At 44.7% G+C, this 17,035-nt stretch overlaps 1 protein-coding gene across 10 annotated transcripts in view; it reads left to right on the forward strand.

The window, feature by feature from the left end:
* The window catches only part of LOC100880028 (protein pangolin, isoforms A/H/I/S), a 260,554-nt gene that overhangs the window by 218,045 nt on the left and 25,474 nt on the right, over positions 1-17,035 (forward strand). For 2 of the 10 annotated variants that reach the window (XM_012279579.2, XM_012279581.2), the window contains exons 1-2: positions 7,741-9,841; positions 10,862-11,009. In XM_012279579.2, the coding sequence (XP_012134969.2) occupies positions 7,883-9,841; positions 10,862-11,009 (2,107 nt within the window). In that variant the 5' untranslated portion in view covers positions 7,741-7,882. Of the gene's footprint in view, positions 1-7,577; positions 9,842-10,861; positions 11,010-17,035 lie in introns of those variants that run through there. The other 8 variants (XM_012279582.2, XM_076533598.1, XR_013038740.1 and 5 more) reach the window with 7 other exon arrangements.

Below are 17,035 nucleotides of genomic sequence, written 5' to 3' on the forward strand. Positions count from 1 at the left end.
TAATTTGCATATATGAATTTCAATTTATAGATTGAATGTAGAAGGTTAATACTTATAGCTTCTATAAGGGTGCAGCTCCTTCATCATGTCTCTCCACAAATTACCTAAAGCCCTTCATCAACAGTGATAAAAATAAACTAAATTTGAATGAAAAATTTTCTAAAATTTAAAAGAAACGAAGTAGAATATAACAAGATATTTGCGATGACAAAAGCCCCATCTTCCACAGCCACGGTGGTCTCCCAAACGAGGGTTTACCATCGATTTAACCCCCTTCGAGGAAGAAACGATGTTTCCCTTTCGTAGAAGCTCGCGAACGGCTACACGCGACTCTTCCAACCGGAAGATCGAATCTGAACGTCGTTCAGCCTCTTACGTGGCGTCAATTCGATTCACCCTATTTTCAGATAGAAAAAGCGAGGCCGGAGCAACCGTTCCACCCTTCCATCGGCGTTGAAGCAGCCGCGTAACATCGTAAGAGAAGACTGCTCGGCAACGTTAAGAGGGTTGTCGCGTTTCGGGGTTGCAGGTTGCCGCGGAGAAAAAGCCACCCCCTCTGTACGCGTACACGCTCCTTTTCTCTTTTCTCCTGCAGTTGACACGCGCGTTGAAATTCGATTCGCTTCGCTACACCGGCCTACAAGGTGCAACGCGTTACCCAGATGAGGGTGTAGTACCCCATCACGGTTTTCATCTCGTATCGCGTTTATGCTGGGATTTAATTGGAGATTTCGAAATTTGATATTTTAGCTTTGATATTTGGAATTATGGAATTTTGGGAGATTGCGATCTTGGGGGGTTGGGGAGGTTTAGGGTTTTGGAATTTGGGAGTTTATGGATTTTGGGACTTGTGGAAGGAAATAGGAGTTTGGGGATGTGAAGGTTTGGGGATTTGAGAATTTGAGGATTTGGAAATTTGGGGGATTTGGAAATTTGGAGAATTGGGAATTTGGGGGATTTGGAATTTGGGGAATTGGAATTTGGGGAATTTGGAATTTGGGGATTTGGAATTTGGGGGATTTGGAATTTGGGGGATTTGGAATTTGGGGAATTTGGAATTGGGGGGATTTGGAATTTGGGGAATTGGAATTTGGGGAATTTGGAATTAGGGGGATTTGGAATTTGGAAAATTAGGAATTTGGGGAATTGGGGAATTGGGGATTTGGGGATTTGGGGGATTGGGAATTTGGGGGTTTGAGAATTTGGGGAATTTGGAATTAGGGGGATTTGGAATTTGGAAAATTAGGAATTTGGGGGATTGGGAACTTGGGGGTTTGAGAATTTGGGAAATTTGGAATTTGGGGAATTGGAATTTGGGGAATTTGGAATAAGGGGGATTTGGAATTTGGAAAATTGGGAATTTGGGAAATTTGGAATTAGGGGGATTTGGAATTTGGAAAATTGGGAATTTGGGGAATTTGGAATTAGGGGGATTTGGAATATGGAAAATTGGGAATTTGGGGAATTTGGAATTAGGGGGATTTGGAATTTGGGGAATTTGGAATTAGGGGGTTTAGAATTTGGAAAATTAAGAATTTGGGGAATTGGGGATTTGGGGAATTGGGGATTTGGGGGGTTGAGAATTTGGAAGTTTAGGGATTTGGAGGTTTATGGATTAAGAGATTTATGAATTTAGGGATTTATGGATTTAGAGATTTAGAGATTTGGGGCTGTTAAAATTTGCTAATACCAATTAAGGATCTACAGCTGTGGTTACATAGAAATTTATGAATCTACACATTGAAAATATAGTATCTGAAGATTTTAGTATTTGCAGATACATCTATTTGTCTCCACAAGAATTTACAAATTTCAGAATATAAAAATGATATAATTTATAAATTTATAAATTTCATATCCTGAAATTTGTCTGAAACCTCTCCCCACAGTAAAAAAACACAAATACCACAAACTAAATCACAAACCTACAAATTCTCACCTCTCTCTCCATATATTCTGGACACCCTGAAAACTCCACAAACCGTATTTTACCCTTTCGCATTCGTTCACCAGCCCAAGAGAAGCGGTTATTAATTTCACGTTATCGATAGTTGTCACGCTGGCGGGCCACGAAAAGGGCGTGTTCGCGATTACCGTCTTTAAAACAGAGTTTCATTCGGGTCACTGGCGGTACATGGAAAAGCTCTCTGTATCGGGCCTATAACCACGTGGATTGACGGCGTTCCGGGACAGATAACCCAATTAAAAGTTACACGACCGCAATGCTGCATACATCGTAGGCAAAGAAAACTCGCGCATAACGCGTGTGTACATATTGCATAGACGCATACATACATAGACGCGTTTCCCGTTCGCTACTTTCCCCGACTTAAAACCGTTGATCAGAAAACGGGTACGGCCAGTTTCCTTCTCAGGGTGTGGGCAGTGTCGCCGCCATAGGGGCAACCGACTTCTTTTTTTCTTTCACACCTTTTTTTCCTTTTAACGGTGAAACGATTTCGTATTCGTTTGATCGTGTACCGTTGTCGAAAGACACCGTGATTTTTCATTATGTGCAGGTGTCCGGTAATTGCTGAAAGTGAAACTCTTGATTTATTAACTCATTTTTTGTAGCAAGATTGAGTGCCCTTAGGGACTGCGTGACCTGAAATCAAAATTATGCAATTATGTGTGCACTGATTTTTTATTTTTTAATTTGATGTCGTTTTGGTTTGTAATAAATTCGTATCGAAATGTGGAAGAATGACGTGTCATTGAGACAAGCATGCGTAGGTGTAAAACGAAAGCAGTAGCAACATTAATTATTTATGAGACGTGTGTATACATCATGCAAGCAGTAAAAAACTTAAATCTATTCTTGTACAAAAGTGACTTCCATGAATTTTGATTCAATCAAATTCATCTTTTGGACTCATTACGATAATCTCAAACTTAAACACTCGATCCTCGAATGAGACGTCATAGCTGTTAATGACTCAATCATGCCGCGTTCAATCGAACGAATCAAAAGCGCTGAACGATTTCCGTGGGAGAGCAACACTGACGAATGTCGTACCACGCACGGTCCACATCTACCGCGAACAAAGTGCTTTCAGACGTGCCTAAGCGTTTCAGCACCATCCACATTCCACTTTTTACTTACCACCAAAGAACAACTTGTAGCTTCATTTCCAACAGAAATTTTTAAACAAACTTTTACCATTTGACCAACTGAAGACTGTCTGAGTATCCAGACACAAGATGAGCCTCAAAAAAACACTCCAGAAGAAAAGATACTTCAGTTAAAACTAAAGATGTGTTCCTTGAATTGCTCATATTTTTAAGTTCTTCAGTATTGTACATTTTTTAATTGTCTATTTAAAAATATCTTTTAATTTATTTTAGTAATGTACATTTTGAAAATGTTTGATTATGTATATTTGTAAATTGTTTAATTAGTTTGAACTTGTTTTATTAATGTACATTTTAAAATTGATTATGTACATTTTCATATTGTTCAGTTAAAATTCATTTCTAAAATGTTCAATTAAAAATTAATTTCTAAAATGTTCTATTAAAAATTAATTTCTAAAATGTTCTATTAAAAATTAATTTCTAAAATGTTCTATTAAAAATTAATTTCTAAAATGTTCAATTAAAAATTAATTTCTAAAATGTTCAATTAAAAATTAATTTCTAAAATGTTCAGTCAAAATTAATTTCTAAAATGTTCAATTAAAAATTAATTTCTAAAATGTTCTATTAAAAATTAATTTCTAAAATGTTCTATTAAAAATTAATTTCTAAAATGTTCTATTAAAAATTAATTTCTAAAATGTTCAATTAAAAATTAATTTCTAAAATGTTCAGTCAAAATTAATTTCTACAATGTTCAATCAAAATTCATTTCTAAAATGTTCAATTAAAATTCATTTCTAAAATGTTCAGTCAAAATTCATTTCTAAAATGTTCAGTCAATCTTCATTTCTAAAATGTTCAGTCAAAATTCATTTCTAAAATGTTCAGTCAAAATTCATTTCTAAAATGTTCAGTAGTTTCCAATTTACTTTACCAACATAAATAATTAAATTAATAAAGTACAGTTTAACGTACAGCAATCGCAAATCGCGAAAGAGTAAAAGTAGACATAGCGGAATTCCAGAAGCCGATCTTGCGTATATGTGAATGGGGCTTTAGGTATCGTGGCGTGGCCTGGCGGCAACAGCGTACCTCGAATTCCGGACGTGGAGGAGACAACGAACGCGCGCCGGAAAGTAATCACGCATACAGCAGCCGGGTACAGAGGCCGATCGATTAGCCTGTATCCGCGCCTGCTGCCGCGCACCGCAACTACGTGACAAATATTATCGCGATCGACCGACCAGCTGCGTTTGATGTGGACGCGTTTATGAAATGCCGACACGCCGATAATCATGCGCGGCCAGCGCCCAAGGCTAAATCCGATTTGCAATATTAAGCCGCCCCCGCCACCCCGTGCCACCCTGATAAACGAGTGCGCGTTTTTCGGCCCTCTCCTAATTAATCCGCTCGATTGAGCCCTTCGTGGGCTTTCAGACATCTAACGTGCGGAAGATAGGTAGGTAACTCAGAGGAACCGGGTACTGATGGAATGAACCTTGGTTAAAGACATGTGCAAAGTGAAACGAGGAAGAAATTTGAGAATTTAGTTAAATTGTGAAGATGTATAATTGCGTAAGAATTACGTAGATGTTGTTAAGCAATAAAATCGAGTTAGCGACACGTGACAAGGCGATATAAAATGCGCGCAATAAATATGACGGTACGCAAGCATTACGGTGAGGACAGATGCTTCAGGGTCTGTTTAGAGCGAACGATAAACATTGCATAAGAGGATTTCTTTGAAGAAGTTCCAGAAGAGGGAATACGTTTTCTATAGAGAAGGTAGTTGAATTACCGTTTAACATTTAGCATCAGGCATCACCGGTCGGCAACAAAAACCGTGGCTCCGAATAGAGAGACACTCGAGCTTAATGGAAGCGCGGAGCATCATCGAAGTTCACGCAAAGGCAACATTCAATGCGACGTTATCACCGTCGATTTCAATTAATCGTTCCGGCCAAAGTGAATAGATAGCAAAGAGGTCAGCCCTTTTTTCCCGTTCGATAATCAAAGATCCAATGATGCCGCGAGTCTAATGGCACGTTACAAGCGATGAAGATCCGCCTCGTGATCTTCGTTTTCGCGCACGGTCCTCCGGTGAAATTCACCAAATGGATTGCGGTGCTTCGATTTAACGGAGCGTAGAACCGTTCGATTCACGATGGACCCCCAAAGCGTCCTTCCCCCAGAAAAGTCTGTGAAATATGTTCGAGGAAACATCGATGCTCGGAGCGCTGATCTTTCGCTCCAGTTGCGGAAAAAACCGGCTCTTTCCATCCCGCGCAAATTGGAGCACCGATAAACCGCCGTCTCGCTCGATCATCCCCTTTACTAGCGAACGTTTATTCCTGTAACTGCCAGACATGTGCAACCCTCGCGTTTTATGACTTTCGTGACTCGTTAAAACGTGATAAATTACTTGCTTGATAAGAAACCTTAAGAGAATTCTGCTTCACCAAATCACTGTGATTAACCAATAACGAAATATGGGGGTAAGTCGATAATTGCTTCGTGTGATTATATATTGTGTGGCAACTTGTTCCATTACACATGAGGTTCTTATACAATGTTTTATCCTTCGGTACTTTGAACCTTAGTCTATCTGAGTGATGCATACATTTGCAAGTAGTTTGGTAAGACTGGGCCCATAAGCAAGTGGTCAAACCTGGTCTATAGTTAGACAAGTGGTTAGACCCGGCCCACAGGCAAGTAGTCAAACCTGGCCCATAGTTAGACAAGTGGTTAGACCCGGCCCATAGGTAAGTAGTCAGACCCAGCCCACAGGCAAGCGGTCAGACCCGACCCAGACCAGTAACAGAGAAATGACAAAGATAATAGACAACCTTTTTCCCTAGTAACTTCCTTAGCACTCACCCACTGTACTTATAATGTAAACGCAGTCCTAGGATCCTCTGAGAAGTCAAGGAAAGACCAGCCAGCTGAAAGACGGGTCATAGGTAGACAAGAAGTGTAACAGAAGTCATGCAATTTACTTATAGACATGAATAGGTGACTTCCAAATTGTACATCCACTGGACAGTTGAACACATACTGAAAGTTCTGAAGAGATTTGGGCCTCATATTTTGAGAACAAGAACACGGGACAACTGCAGATGCTCTTTGATGCAAACGTGAAGTAGGGCGGTCATTGTTAATACCATAGAGTGATTCTCTCGCTAGTGACTCGAAAGGAAGTGCCGTTAAACATACCGCTCTACTGCTCCTTGTCAGCCATAGAAGATCGACATTGTCCTGTGACAGCAAAGACGATTGAATCGTGTATGGGAGAAAAGGAAGAACGGTCTGGTACATTTGGTTACACTTCCTTTTGCGAGAAAATCACCTTGTAGAGCTAACCTGGCGTGCTGGAACCTGTATAGCTGGAATAGGAAGAAAACTGCAAATACTGGTGCGTGGACGCTTAATGGTACAGGCAGTCCTAAGAATATAACTGTATAGTAATCTACCCTCGTGGCATCATAAGACTTCCCTAAGAAAAATGGTACCTTTGTCGAGATTACAAAGTTTAATTTTTAAGTTCGACTTCTAATTTACAAATTGAGAACTGTGGACAATGAGGAATTAAAGAGATTTGGGATTCGAATCTGATCATTTAACCCTCAGCACTCAAAGGCGCTTAGCATTTCAAATGTGACCCTAAAGGAAACAGTCGAGTGCAAAGGGTTAAGTTTATACATTTAATCTCTAGAACCAGAGATAGTTGAACTGTTTGTACGTGTACTGGATCGTATCCAAAGGAAGCCTACGCTGTACACGGATGTGACTTTCACACTTGATAGCACCTAGTACATCACTGCGATGTGGACTGCTCCTCGGTCTGTCCATATATACCCACCGATGCGGTCATCTATAGACTCTACTAATCGGTCCCCAACGTTACACGATTCATAGTCATTCACACAACACAATTGCGTGATCCCCCTTAATTGACAAGTGTGAAAGTCACTGTAGTTCACCCGCCACGAGCTTTGGCAGGATACCAATCGCCACCCCGATTGGTTACAGTAATCGTTTACGAAATAATCGATTACAGTCGGATCAAAAGAAAGTATACTTGCCGTTCTGAATTCGTAGAATGCCTTCCCAGAAGGAATCGTGGCACTCGGCGATTCCTGCTTTGCTCGAAGAGATACACGTTAAAGTATATAGCTGTAAAATAGGTCATCGATTCAGGTTAATTTTCCGATTCCGAAACACAGCCCCGCGAATCCGCGATTCCCGAGGGTGGCGTGTGCGCGAGCGAGGGAGTCGGGGCGAAAGAAGGAGCTCCCCGAGCACATACCTGGTAACGTAACGGAGAAGGGCAACGCGTGGACGTCCTCGAACGAGGTGACTGTACATCCGACGCTAGATACTGTCTCCGTCCCGCTTGCGAACACCCCCTCTCTCCCGCGGCGTGTCGTCGTTGCTCGTGTCTTCTCCTCCTCTCTCTCTCTTTCGCCGTCTCTTTCCGTTACGGTGGCGCGCGCTCGCCCATATTCTCGTTCTCTCGCTCTATCCGTCCCCGCCCCCGTCCCCGTGGCATGCCAGCCAACGAGCCGGGGCCGCTTTCGCTTTGTGCGCGCCGGGGCGGCGGTACATCAAAGCCTTCTAGTTCCCGCTCCGGCCTTTGACGGCTGCGTCGCGGCCGCTCGCTCAGTCATCGCTCGGTAGGCGAAGCCGGCACGCCGTGGATGAACGGTCGCGCGCGCGCGAACGCTCGCCGAATCCGTGGGATTCGCAGCCTTTCTGGCTGACCAGGAATTTTCTCGAACCGCGGAAACGCTGAACGCCGTGGACGATGTCGCCCCGTGGCAGCAAGTGCACGCGCGTCAACCGAGCGGCAACGAAAGGGCGATCCGTGCGCCATCATCAGCGGCCGACCTCGAACGAGGCAGCGGACGTCGTCGACGAAGAAGAAGCGACCATCGACCACGGGACGACCGGCGGAACCGTCTCGACCGACAGCACCACGACCACGGTCACGACGACGACGAATAACGCGACCGGGACGAGTAAGTCTGCGGTGGCAGCGTGCGAGGGTCGATCGTCGTGGGCGGCGCGCATGCGCCAGCCCCTGGAGAGCGGCTTCGAGCCCCGTGAAAACAGCACCCTGGTGCAGCCATGGCCGACCAGACAACGCTGCGACGATCGGGTCGTCGAGGATCGGCCCGAGGACACCGGTCAACGAGAAGATGCTGCGGTGTCGTCCGCGTCGCCGTTGTCTTCACCCGCGCTCTCCTCGTCCACCGACGTTTTGTCTCGTCGATCGACCTCTCCTCCGTCGACCGCCTCGTCGCCGGTCCATTCCAGCTCGCCCAACTCCACGATCTCCCAGGAGAAGCCTGCGAAGGACGAACAGATCGACGAGAAGAGCCGGTTCGCCGGTGACCAGAATAGAATCAGACGGAGAAAACAGGAGAGACAGTGTTCCGTCAGATCGCGCGGTGTCAGGGATCCCGTAACTGTAAAATCGTCCACTCCGGCGGTCACGGCGTCCACCGCAGCCTGCGCGTCCACTTCTTCGACGATATCCTCGCCTTCGCCGTTCTCCTCGTCCGTCTCCACTGCCTCGGACCGAGCGATCGAGCTGTCGGCTCAGGGCAACGCCAGGAGCGGTCCATCGGTGTCGCACTCGTCCGTGATCGAAAACCTGAGGAGTGCTCTCGAGAGTTACGACCGCAGCAGGATCTACCTCGCACATGTGTCCTTCCTGGATTGGCGGGACTTGCCGGGACGTCGGCGCGCCACCGTCGCCACAGCTGGCGACGCCGAGCGGGTTTGGGTGGTGGGGGCCGCTGATCACGAGGGACACCACAGGACGCGGTTACTGGTAACCGGTCGCCACTGGCGACCGCGTTGCTTGAGACGGGTCAACATGTTGAGCCAGCCGGTGATTTACGCTGGCGGCGGTAGAGGATCCTTGACCGTCGACCTCTTTTTATGGTGGTTCCATCGGGAGTTCGCCGTCACGGCGATGGCCATGCATCCCGACGGCGCGGTGCTGGTCGCGGAGAGCGCCGACTATTTACCACCCGAAGCCGATTGCATCGCCGCCGACGGTTTGGTCAGGTTATTCGTGGTGCCCAAGGACTGTCTAGAAATGAGGATCGTCATCAGAGAACTGAGAGTCAGACTAGCCATCGGAGTGCTCTCCAGAGCTTCTTGCGGTGTTTATTCTAAACTCTGCAACGCATCCAACGAAACCGATCTCCTGACCGCTTACCTGAAGAGGTTCACGTTGAAGGAGGCGTTCGCCGATCTACATCGTGCCTGGTTGAGTATCAGATCGGAGACGTTCGCCAGAAGCTGGACTTTGCCGCGCGATCGCGAGGAAGCGTCCGGTAGCGCCGGTCCGTCTCTGTCCTCGCGTATCCACGCGTCACCGGAAGAGGAAGAGGACCGGATTCTGCTGATCGAGCTGCAGAACGTGGCTCGGGAAGTGGGTCTGGAGGTCAACGACGAGGAGCTGAGCAGGTGGATCCTCGACGAGGAGAGCGAACTGGCGCGATGCGTTAGGAAGAAGGAGCTTGAAGAGGATCATTGCCGCGTGAAGATCGAGGCGGAGGAGAAGTGGGCCGATTACGAGGGCGGAGAACAGCAACAGGAGGAGGATGAAGAGGAGGACAAAGAAGACGAGCCGACCGCGGAAGAAACTGTCGGTCTGCTGTCGAGGGTGCTGACTTGGATGGAAAGGGAACCTCTCGATCCGGGACTATTACTCGCCGTCAGATCGATGCGCGATACCGCCGCACTCATGGTAAGCACCGACTGATAAGAGACAACCACTCGAGTCCTATCGATCGTCGCCGCGACGCGACGCGACGCGGAAACCTCCCCCAGGAAAAGAGGGAGCGACCTTGCCAGATTCGCGCGGCTAGATTGAACTAATTCTCCGTTACGGAGAGGGCGGAGGCGGAGCGGAACGAAAGGGACCCAGGAAGGGACGCGACGAGTCGCGCGAGAGGACGCTGAAGGGCCCACTTGAATTCGGCGATACGTCGTCGAGCCGACGGACGGAAAAGCCGAACGAGAACCGAACCCTCGAACGTTCGAGGACCGCGCTCGCCGTCTTTGCAAATTAATGCTCGAGCTCGTCCTCGATAACCGCTCCCCCCTTCGAGAGTTTATTGAATTGTATATTATATTTCCTCTTCGAGAGCATTTTACTCCTCGTGTACCATCCCCGAATCGACGTGGAAATATGCTAATGTTCCACGTTAAATGGGGAGGGAAACGGAAATGGTACTCGAGCCGATCAAAGAAAATCGGATACTTTTTGTTTGATCGTTAAATCGGTCCTGTTTCGTCAGGCTATTTATTCCATCAAAGGTAGATCGTTTTTAAATTAGAACAATATTGTGTCTCCCTTGTGTTCTTGTTACGATCGTTCACCCAGCTTTTGATTAAACGTTCGTTCGTCTCCGTGCTATTTATAGACGTACGGAAAAAGAAAGATTTATGACGATTTATTAAATATAGGACGTGTCAGGAATATCATCGATCAGCGACACAAAAAAAAAGATAATTTTATGCAACACCTCGTGCAAAACACCTGTCGACGCATACGGGGCTTCGATTAATTATTTCATATCCCTGGGCTGACTAATAATTACCCGCCTGCATTAACGAAGCATTAATCAACACGATATTAATTAATTACTCGATAACGATAATGTAGCGTCGACAGCAGGGACGATACCGTTTCACAACTTCCGGTGCTGTAGCTATTTCGGTTTTCGGAGCGTTTACGTTAACTGTGCTTTTGTTTGATTTATAGGCGAGCAAGATGGGCCTGGCGGGGACGCATCCGAGCGGGTTACCCTTCTTCTGCCCCAACGGGGACCATCTGACCCAACCTCCACCTGCTCATATGGGAATTCCACCTTATGGGACGTTGGATGCAGGCAAAGCTGCTGCAGCGGCTGGTGAGTACATCATTCTTAAGTGGGTCGCTTTTGACTCGTTACAAAATGGTTATCACGAATTAGGTTGAGGAAAAGATTTAATTTTGATGCGATAGAAGTCTAGGAATGTTCTATAATTTTATACTCTGATATTCTATAATTATTATATTGTACGATGATTACAGTACACTCTCGTAATAGCGATATAACAGAGCGACACATGTAGTCTAACGAGAAGTAATTTGTCGTCGGTGATCTATCGCGTGGTAATTTGACGCGTGGTAATTTGGTTTGTGTAGATTTAACACGTAGTAATTTAGCACGTGATAATTTGACGCGTGGTGATCTAACGCGTGGCAGTCTAATGAGTGGTAGTCTATCACGCGGTAATCTAATAGGCTACGTGGTGATATATCACGTAGTGTTCTAACGCGTGGTAATGTATCACCTTGTGTTAGCTACGTATCACGTAGTGTTCTAACGCGTCACACGTTGACCCGCAATATCGCTTAACTTCCGAAAGGCCATATAACGAGAGTTCTGTAAACTACGATCATTTCATTTGACAATTCATCCCTTCCACTCCAAAAACGAGAACTAACAAAGGGAATCGTTAAAAATCCCTAGCCCGAAGGAAAACACTTGTAGAGATCTCGGAGTGCACAAAATGGTGCCCTCAGCTCTCGAGGCGAATGAAAACGGAAAGATAAAAAACGAAGAGTCACGGTCCGTTGTTGATAGTCGTGCAAACATTGATATTCCTACGGGGTCCTAATTGAAGAAATATTTCTTATCGAGTCAAGGGTCCGTCGATGCCGAGGCTCGAACGGGGATGTGGAGAGAACAAGGCGTCCCCAGAGAGGGCGGAGGGGCAGAGAGGGTGAACAAAGAGGGAACGATAGAAAGAGAAAGAGGGATCGAACGGAAGTGGTAGTGGTGGGATAAGAGAGAGAGAAGTGAGGCTCGCGAACTGGCGTCAAGTAGGAGAATAAGAGGAGGACTCACCATTAGGCTAATCAGCCAGGCATGCGGCCTCCCTCTGGCGCCGGGTCAAGGGGGTTTCAACCCGCCTGTCTATTTCTACAGCTTCTCTCCTTCCAACCCTTGTTGCACCCGCCTACGAGAACCTCCCCCGCCTTTTGGGAACCCCTCATCAACTAAAGGGTCCACATACCGCAAGCCTCGATATAAATTTATTGGGAATTTCAAGACAACCAATTTTCTTTTGCTACTTTAACCCTTTCAGACTTTTAAGAAACTGAAATAACATCTTGTACTGAATTCTTATTACACCAACATTTCCTATGCTGTAACATCATGTTCCAAATATTTGTATTATAGATGTACATAATGCACAGGGCTTGAAAGGCTGAGTAACTGTTATAGATTATGAATCTTGTACTGAATTCTTACAGCAACATTTCTTAACCATGCAGTGACGTATTGCAAATATTTATATTACAAAATAAATGCACTGGGTTTGGAAGACTTAGAAACTGTTAGTCAATTTTTATTGAACTTTACGTACATTACATGTTAGTGCACTAAAAATATTCTAACATTTTGTCAGTGATTTATGAACTTAAATAAGACATAGGAAGACCAGAGACCCAAAATAGTATCAGGAGTGTGATCCACCGCTTTTAATCGTATCTAAAAATTCGTTGTATCAAAGGAACAGTGGTACGACAGAAAGAACATCCCTCTTGCAGCGCATAAAATACCAGCTCACCCCGTCCCACCGATTCCCTGCGATGATAACTCTAATTATGCTCCATTACTTCACAATACGTTTCCCGTGGTCGCTAGAGGAAATAAAATCTTTGAAAGAAAACGATTTTAATTTCCTCTTTCTGCCTTTCGACATATTTCCAGTTTAAATAGATTTTCGAGTGAATAGTCGGTTAGGTGCAAGAATTCCATACTAATCACATGAATAATTTTAGAATTTTAATAATTTCAACAGTACTAATAATAATATAGTTATAGTAACATAGACAGTAGTAATAATTTTGAGGTTATACAAATTTTATCAAGAAATAAAAAAATTAGAGTAGAATCTTTGTCGTTGTTTATAATTTGTGAGTGTGGTTTATATCTTGGAGTTATGCAGAGTTGAAGAAAATTTTGCGAAAGTGAAAATAATTTTCGTCCAGATAGTGACACGTTGCGACAGAGATCCCGGCCTGGAGTCTCCGGACGTGTTTGCGCGCGCGCTATCTTTCTATCCTCTCTTGCCTGGGGCCACCCTCTCTCATCCCCGTAGTTCCTGGAATATGTAGATGGGGTTGATAGCGTTTATGCACGACTACGAGTTCGTACGGCGGCTCGGGTTCTTTGTCTTGCAAACGAGCGAGCATTTTGTCCCTCTCCCCGTACTTCTGCCTTCCTTCTACCCCTCTGTTCACCCCCTTTCCTCTTGCTCTCAGAACGGAACGATCTCCGTCTATCCAGCACTGTTCTCAACGCTGTTCAGTCACCACCCACTCGCTACTTCGTTCTCTCGTAGCACCGCTACCTCTCTCGTTCAACCCTCCACCCCTTCTCTTCCCTTCTGTCCTTCTTCTCCGTCTGTTTTCCACCTGTGCTCTCGATCTCGGCCCTATTTTCTCTCCGTCGTTCGTTCGAGAGAGTTTCCAGTGTTCGAAACCCCCGTGGAGTCCACGGGGGTGAACCACCCCTTCTCGCGTCGCTCTCTCGCTTTCACGAATATATTTCTAATTAGCTCCACTTTTCGATCTCCGCCGCGTGTTTATTTCAGGATTCCATGGAAGCGGAGGGAGACAGAGAGAGAGAAAGGAAACGGGGGTTGGGGGTTAGGATACGGAGGGTTGAACAGAGAGGAACGACGATCCCGGCGTTTCGCCGGGGCTCCACCATTGATCCGCTTAATTTTTCTCTCCTCTCGCCACCCCTGCCGCCGGCGATCTTTCCCTTTTTTCCTTTTTCCTTCTGCGATTATGAGGCGTTCCTTCGTTTCGCTGATCTTCCTGCCCCCCTTTTTTTTCTAGCGTTTTTCTCGCACTCTTGTCTCTCGGTCTCGCAACCCTTCCTCACTGCAGTACTATAAACCCTTTGATTTTTCATTTTAGTCTTCCAATTTAAATCCCCGGCAAAAAATTATCATTTCTCTCTCTTTTATCTAGAAGTGTCAACCAAACATTTTTTAATTCATCTTCACATCTCTCTTCAAATACAACACAAATAACGTAATCTAACCAGATACACTGCATCTAAAGAATACAAATTACAAGTCTCAGACTAATTACCCAAACTATTAAAGTCCTAAACTATGTTACTAAAATCTGAACTAAGACCAAAAAATCAGCTAAGACAAAAAATTGCATTTCTAGCTTCTTACACCTCATACCCCATACCTCATCACAAAAATTCAGTAACTTCAGTAACTAAATCACAAAGGCAATCAGCAAGAGTAATCAGCGTAACTTCAGCGTCCGTAAGTTTCAACCCCTAAGGATAACCTAGCAGACCTGTGTTCAACCTGCGCACTCGAGGGGCACTCGAGGTCCGCTTACAAGAAGGATACGTTCAAGTGGTATTTTAACACTCGAACGAGAGGAAAAGTGTATTTACGCCGGCGTGAGGCCGCGATACGCGGGAAATGCCCGACAAAGATGTCAAAGTGACCGCTTGAAACGGCGAGAAAAACCGGAGAACCTACTCGTAAAGGATTATGTGCTCGAAGAATTGTCAGCCACTGGCGAAAGAAGGCCAAGTGGTTCCCGCACGACGGGGGGCTCGTATAGGGGTGCCGATGATACGCCCCTCCATCTTTTTCCTTGTTTGATGTTCTATTATATGGGCTAGTCCACTGGTTTCGTTTGCTTTGGGGGTTGCAACCCTCCTAATGATAGATCGCTTTATCGATGCTTTTTGAAAAGCGTAGAGGATTTGACGGGTTTATTAAATGAACATTTATATCTAATATGTGTGAAAAGTACAACAAAAATCGCAGTTGAACTTTTATTTATTTTCAAACTGTACAAGTTATATTCTTTTATTAAAAATTCATTTTTATAACAATTTCTTGAAAAATTGACACAAAGGAAATTGACATTGATTATGCTAGTTATATTCTTTTATAAAAAATTCATTTTTATAACAATTTCTTTAAAAATTGACACAAAGGAAATTGACATTGATTATACTAGTTATATTCTTTTATAAAAAAATTCATTTTTATAACAATTTCTTGAAAAATTGACACAAAGGAAATTGACATTGATTATACAAGTTATAGTCTTTTATAAAAAATTCATTTTTATAACAATTTCTTTAAAAATTGACACAAAGGAAATTGACATTGATTATACTAGTTATATTCTTTTATAAAAAAATTCATTTTTATAACAATTTCTTTAAAAATTGACACAAAGGAAATTGACATTGATTATACAAGTTATATTCTTTTATAAAAAATTCATTTTTATAACAATTTCTTAAAAAATTGACACAAAGAAAAATTGACTGAATCGAATAATAATAATTGGTTTGAGGAAAAAAATTTTATTGTGATAACATGTTTTGTAAAAATATAATTAATGATTTTGTGATTTTCCTATGTGAAATGGTTTTTGTATGAGAATTATTTATAGGTTTGAAGGGTATGAACTTCAGTTCCCAATCAAAAGTTGAGGATTGCAGGATTTTGATAGCGTAGCGTAATACCCAGCATCATTAAAACTTCATGATCCCCAGTATCTACTAAATAATCCCCTATCTCCATATGTCCCTTTGTGGACCTCATCCCCCGTGACGTGTTTCCTTCCCCACGAAGACACGCACGGTCTCCGTTTCCGGCTGTAACCACGAGCGAGTAAATGTTAACGATAGTCTCTAATAGAGCGAAATAGAGGAGAATAGGGGTTGAGAAGGTGCTCCTTCGTTCTCCGTCTCTCTTTCGGAAAAAAAAGTCGAAAACCATCGAAGTCGTCGACCGGAGGGAAGGAAAGGAACACAGAAGCGTGGAAACGGCGGGACACGGGACGAAGGGTGGAAAGACAGAGAATATCGCGGTATACGGAACACCGGGAGCTCGAGTTGTTCGAGAATAAAAGAGTAATTTTCCGGGTGGTGAGACCCCGATAATGGGGTTGCAGACTGCCGAGTCGACTGGAAAGTGATTAAGCACACATGACGGAGCCCGTGGACTCGTCAGGATATTACGAGCCACCCCTTTCAACCCACCTCCACCGTCCTGTCCTCCCTCCGCCTCCCCCTTCAACCCTCTCCTTCCCTTATGTCATCCACCTTCTTCTGCTCACCTACACCGCGGTTCGTACCTCTAATTCCTCGTCCCTTACCTTATTCGTACACGATATTGGACAGATAACGATCCTTTCCTGCATTTCTACGACTACCAACCCCAACCCTCTTGGACCTCGAGGTAACCGGTCCCCGATATCGACTCTCCGTTCCAGCTCTCGATTCTTCCGGTTCTGCGACCCTTTGCGAAGGTGAACGAATCGTTTTGGAATCGAAAGGTTCGATAAAAGGGAAAGAAAATAATGGGAGTAACGCTGTAATAATCCTTGCCGTCGCATCAAAGATCGTAAACAACAGAGAAACTGTACTTCAGTTAATATTGACTAGCATCGTTGAACTATTCAGGAGCAAGTTGTACAGCTCCTTAGTGCTCGGTTAGCGTGCCGAACGCAAACGACCCACGAATCTCCGTGAAGGGGGTAAACTAGCGGCAAACAATCCCACAAACCCGTGGCCATAATTTCAGCGCTTCCGTCTGAAAACGACCATCTTCGTCTCGATTACAAACTCCGGTCCTAGTAATCGAGAGCCCGAGGACCGATCTCTTTACGGTCGAGCGGTAGACGATCGTTATCCAGGGGGTTGAGAGTGGCTTTATCATGGAAAACCACGCGTTGACCGATTTCGTGCACGGCCAGGGTCTCTCGAAAGGGGGTGGCAGAGTACGTACCTCCGGGACATATTCAGGCCGCGATACGCAAAAAGGAGCCACCACCGGCACAGGGGGGTGGAAAGTGAAAAGAGAGTCCATACGCCGCAAC

Source organism: Megachile rotundata, chromosome 7 (assembly GCF_050947335.1).
Source record: "Megachile rotundata isolate GNS110a chromosome 7, iyMegRotu1, whole genome shotgun sequence".
NCBI lineage: Eukaryota > Metazoa > Arthropoda > Insecta > Hymenoptera > Megachilidae > Megachile > Megachile rotundata.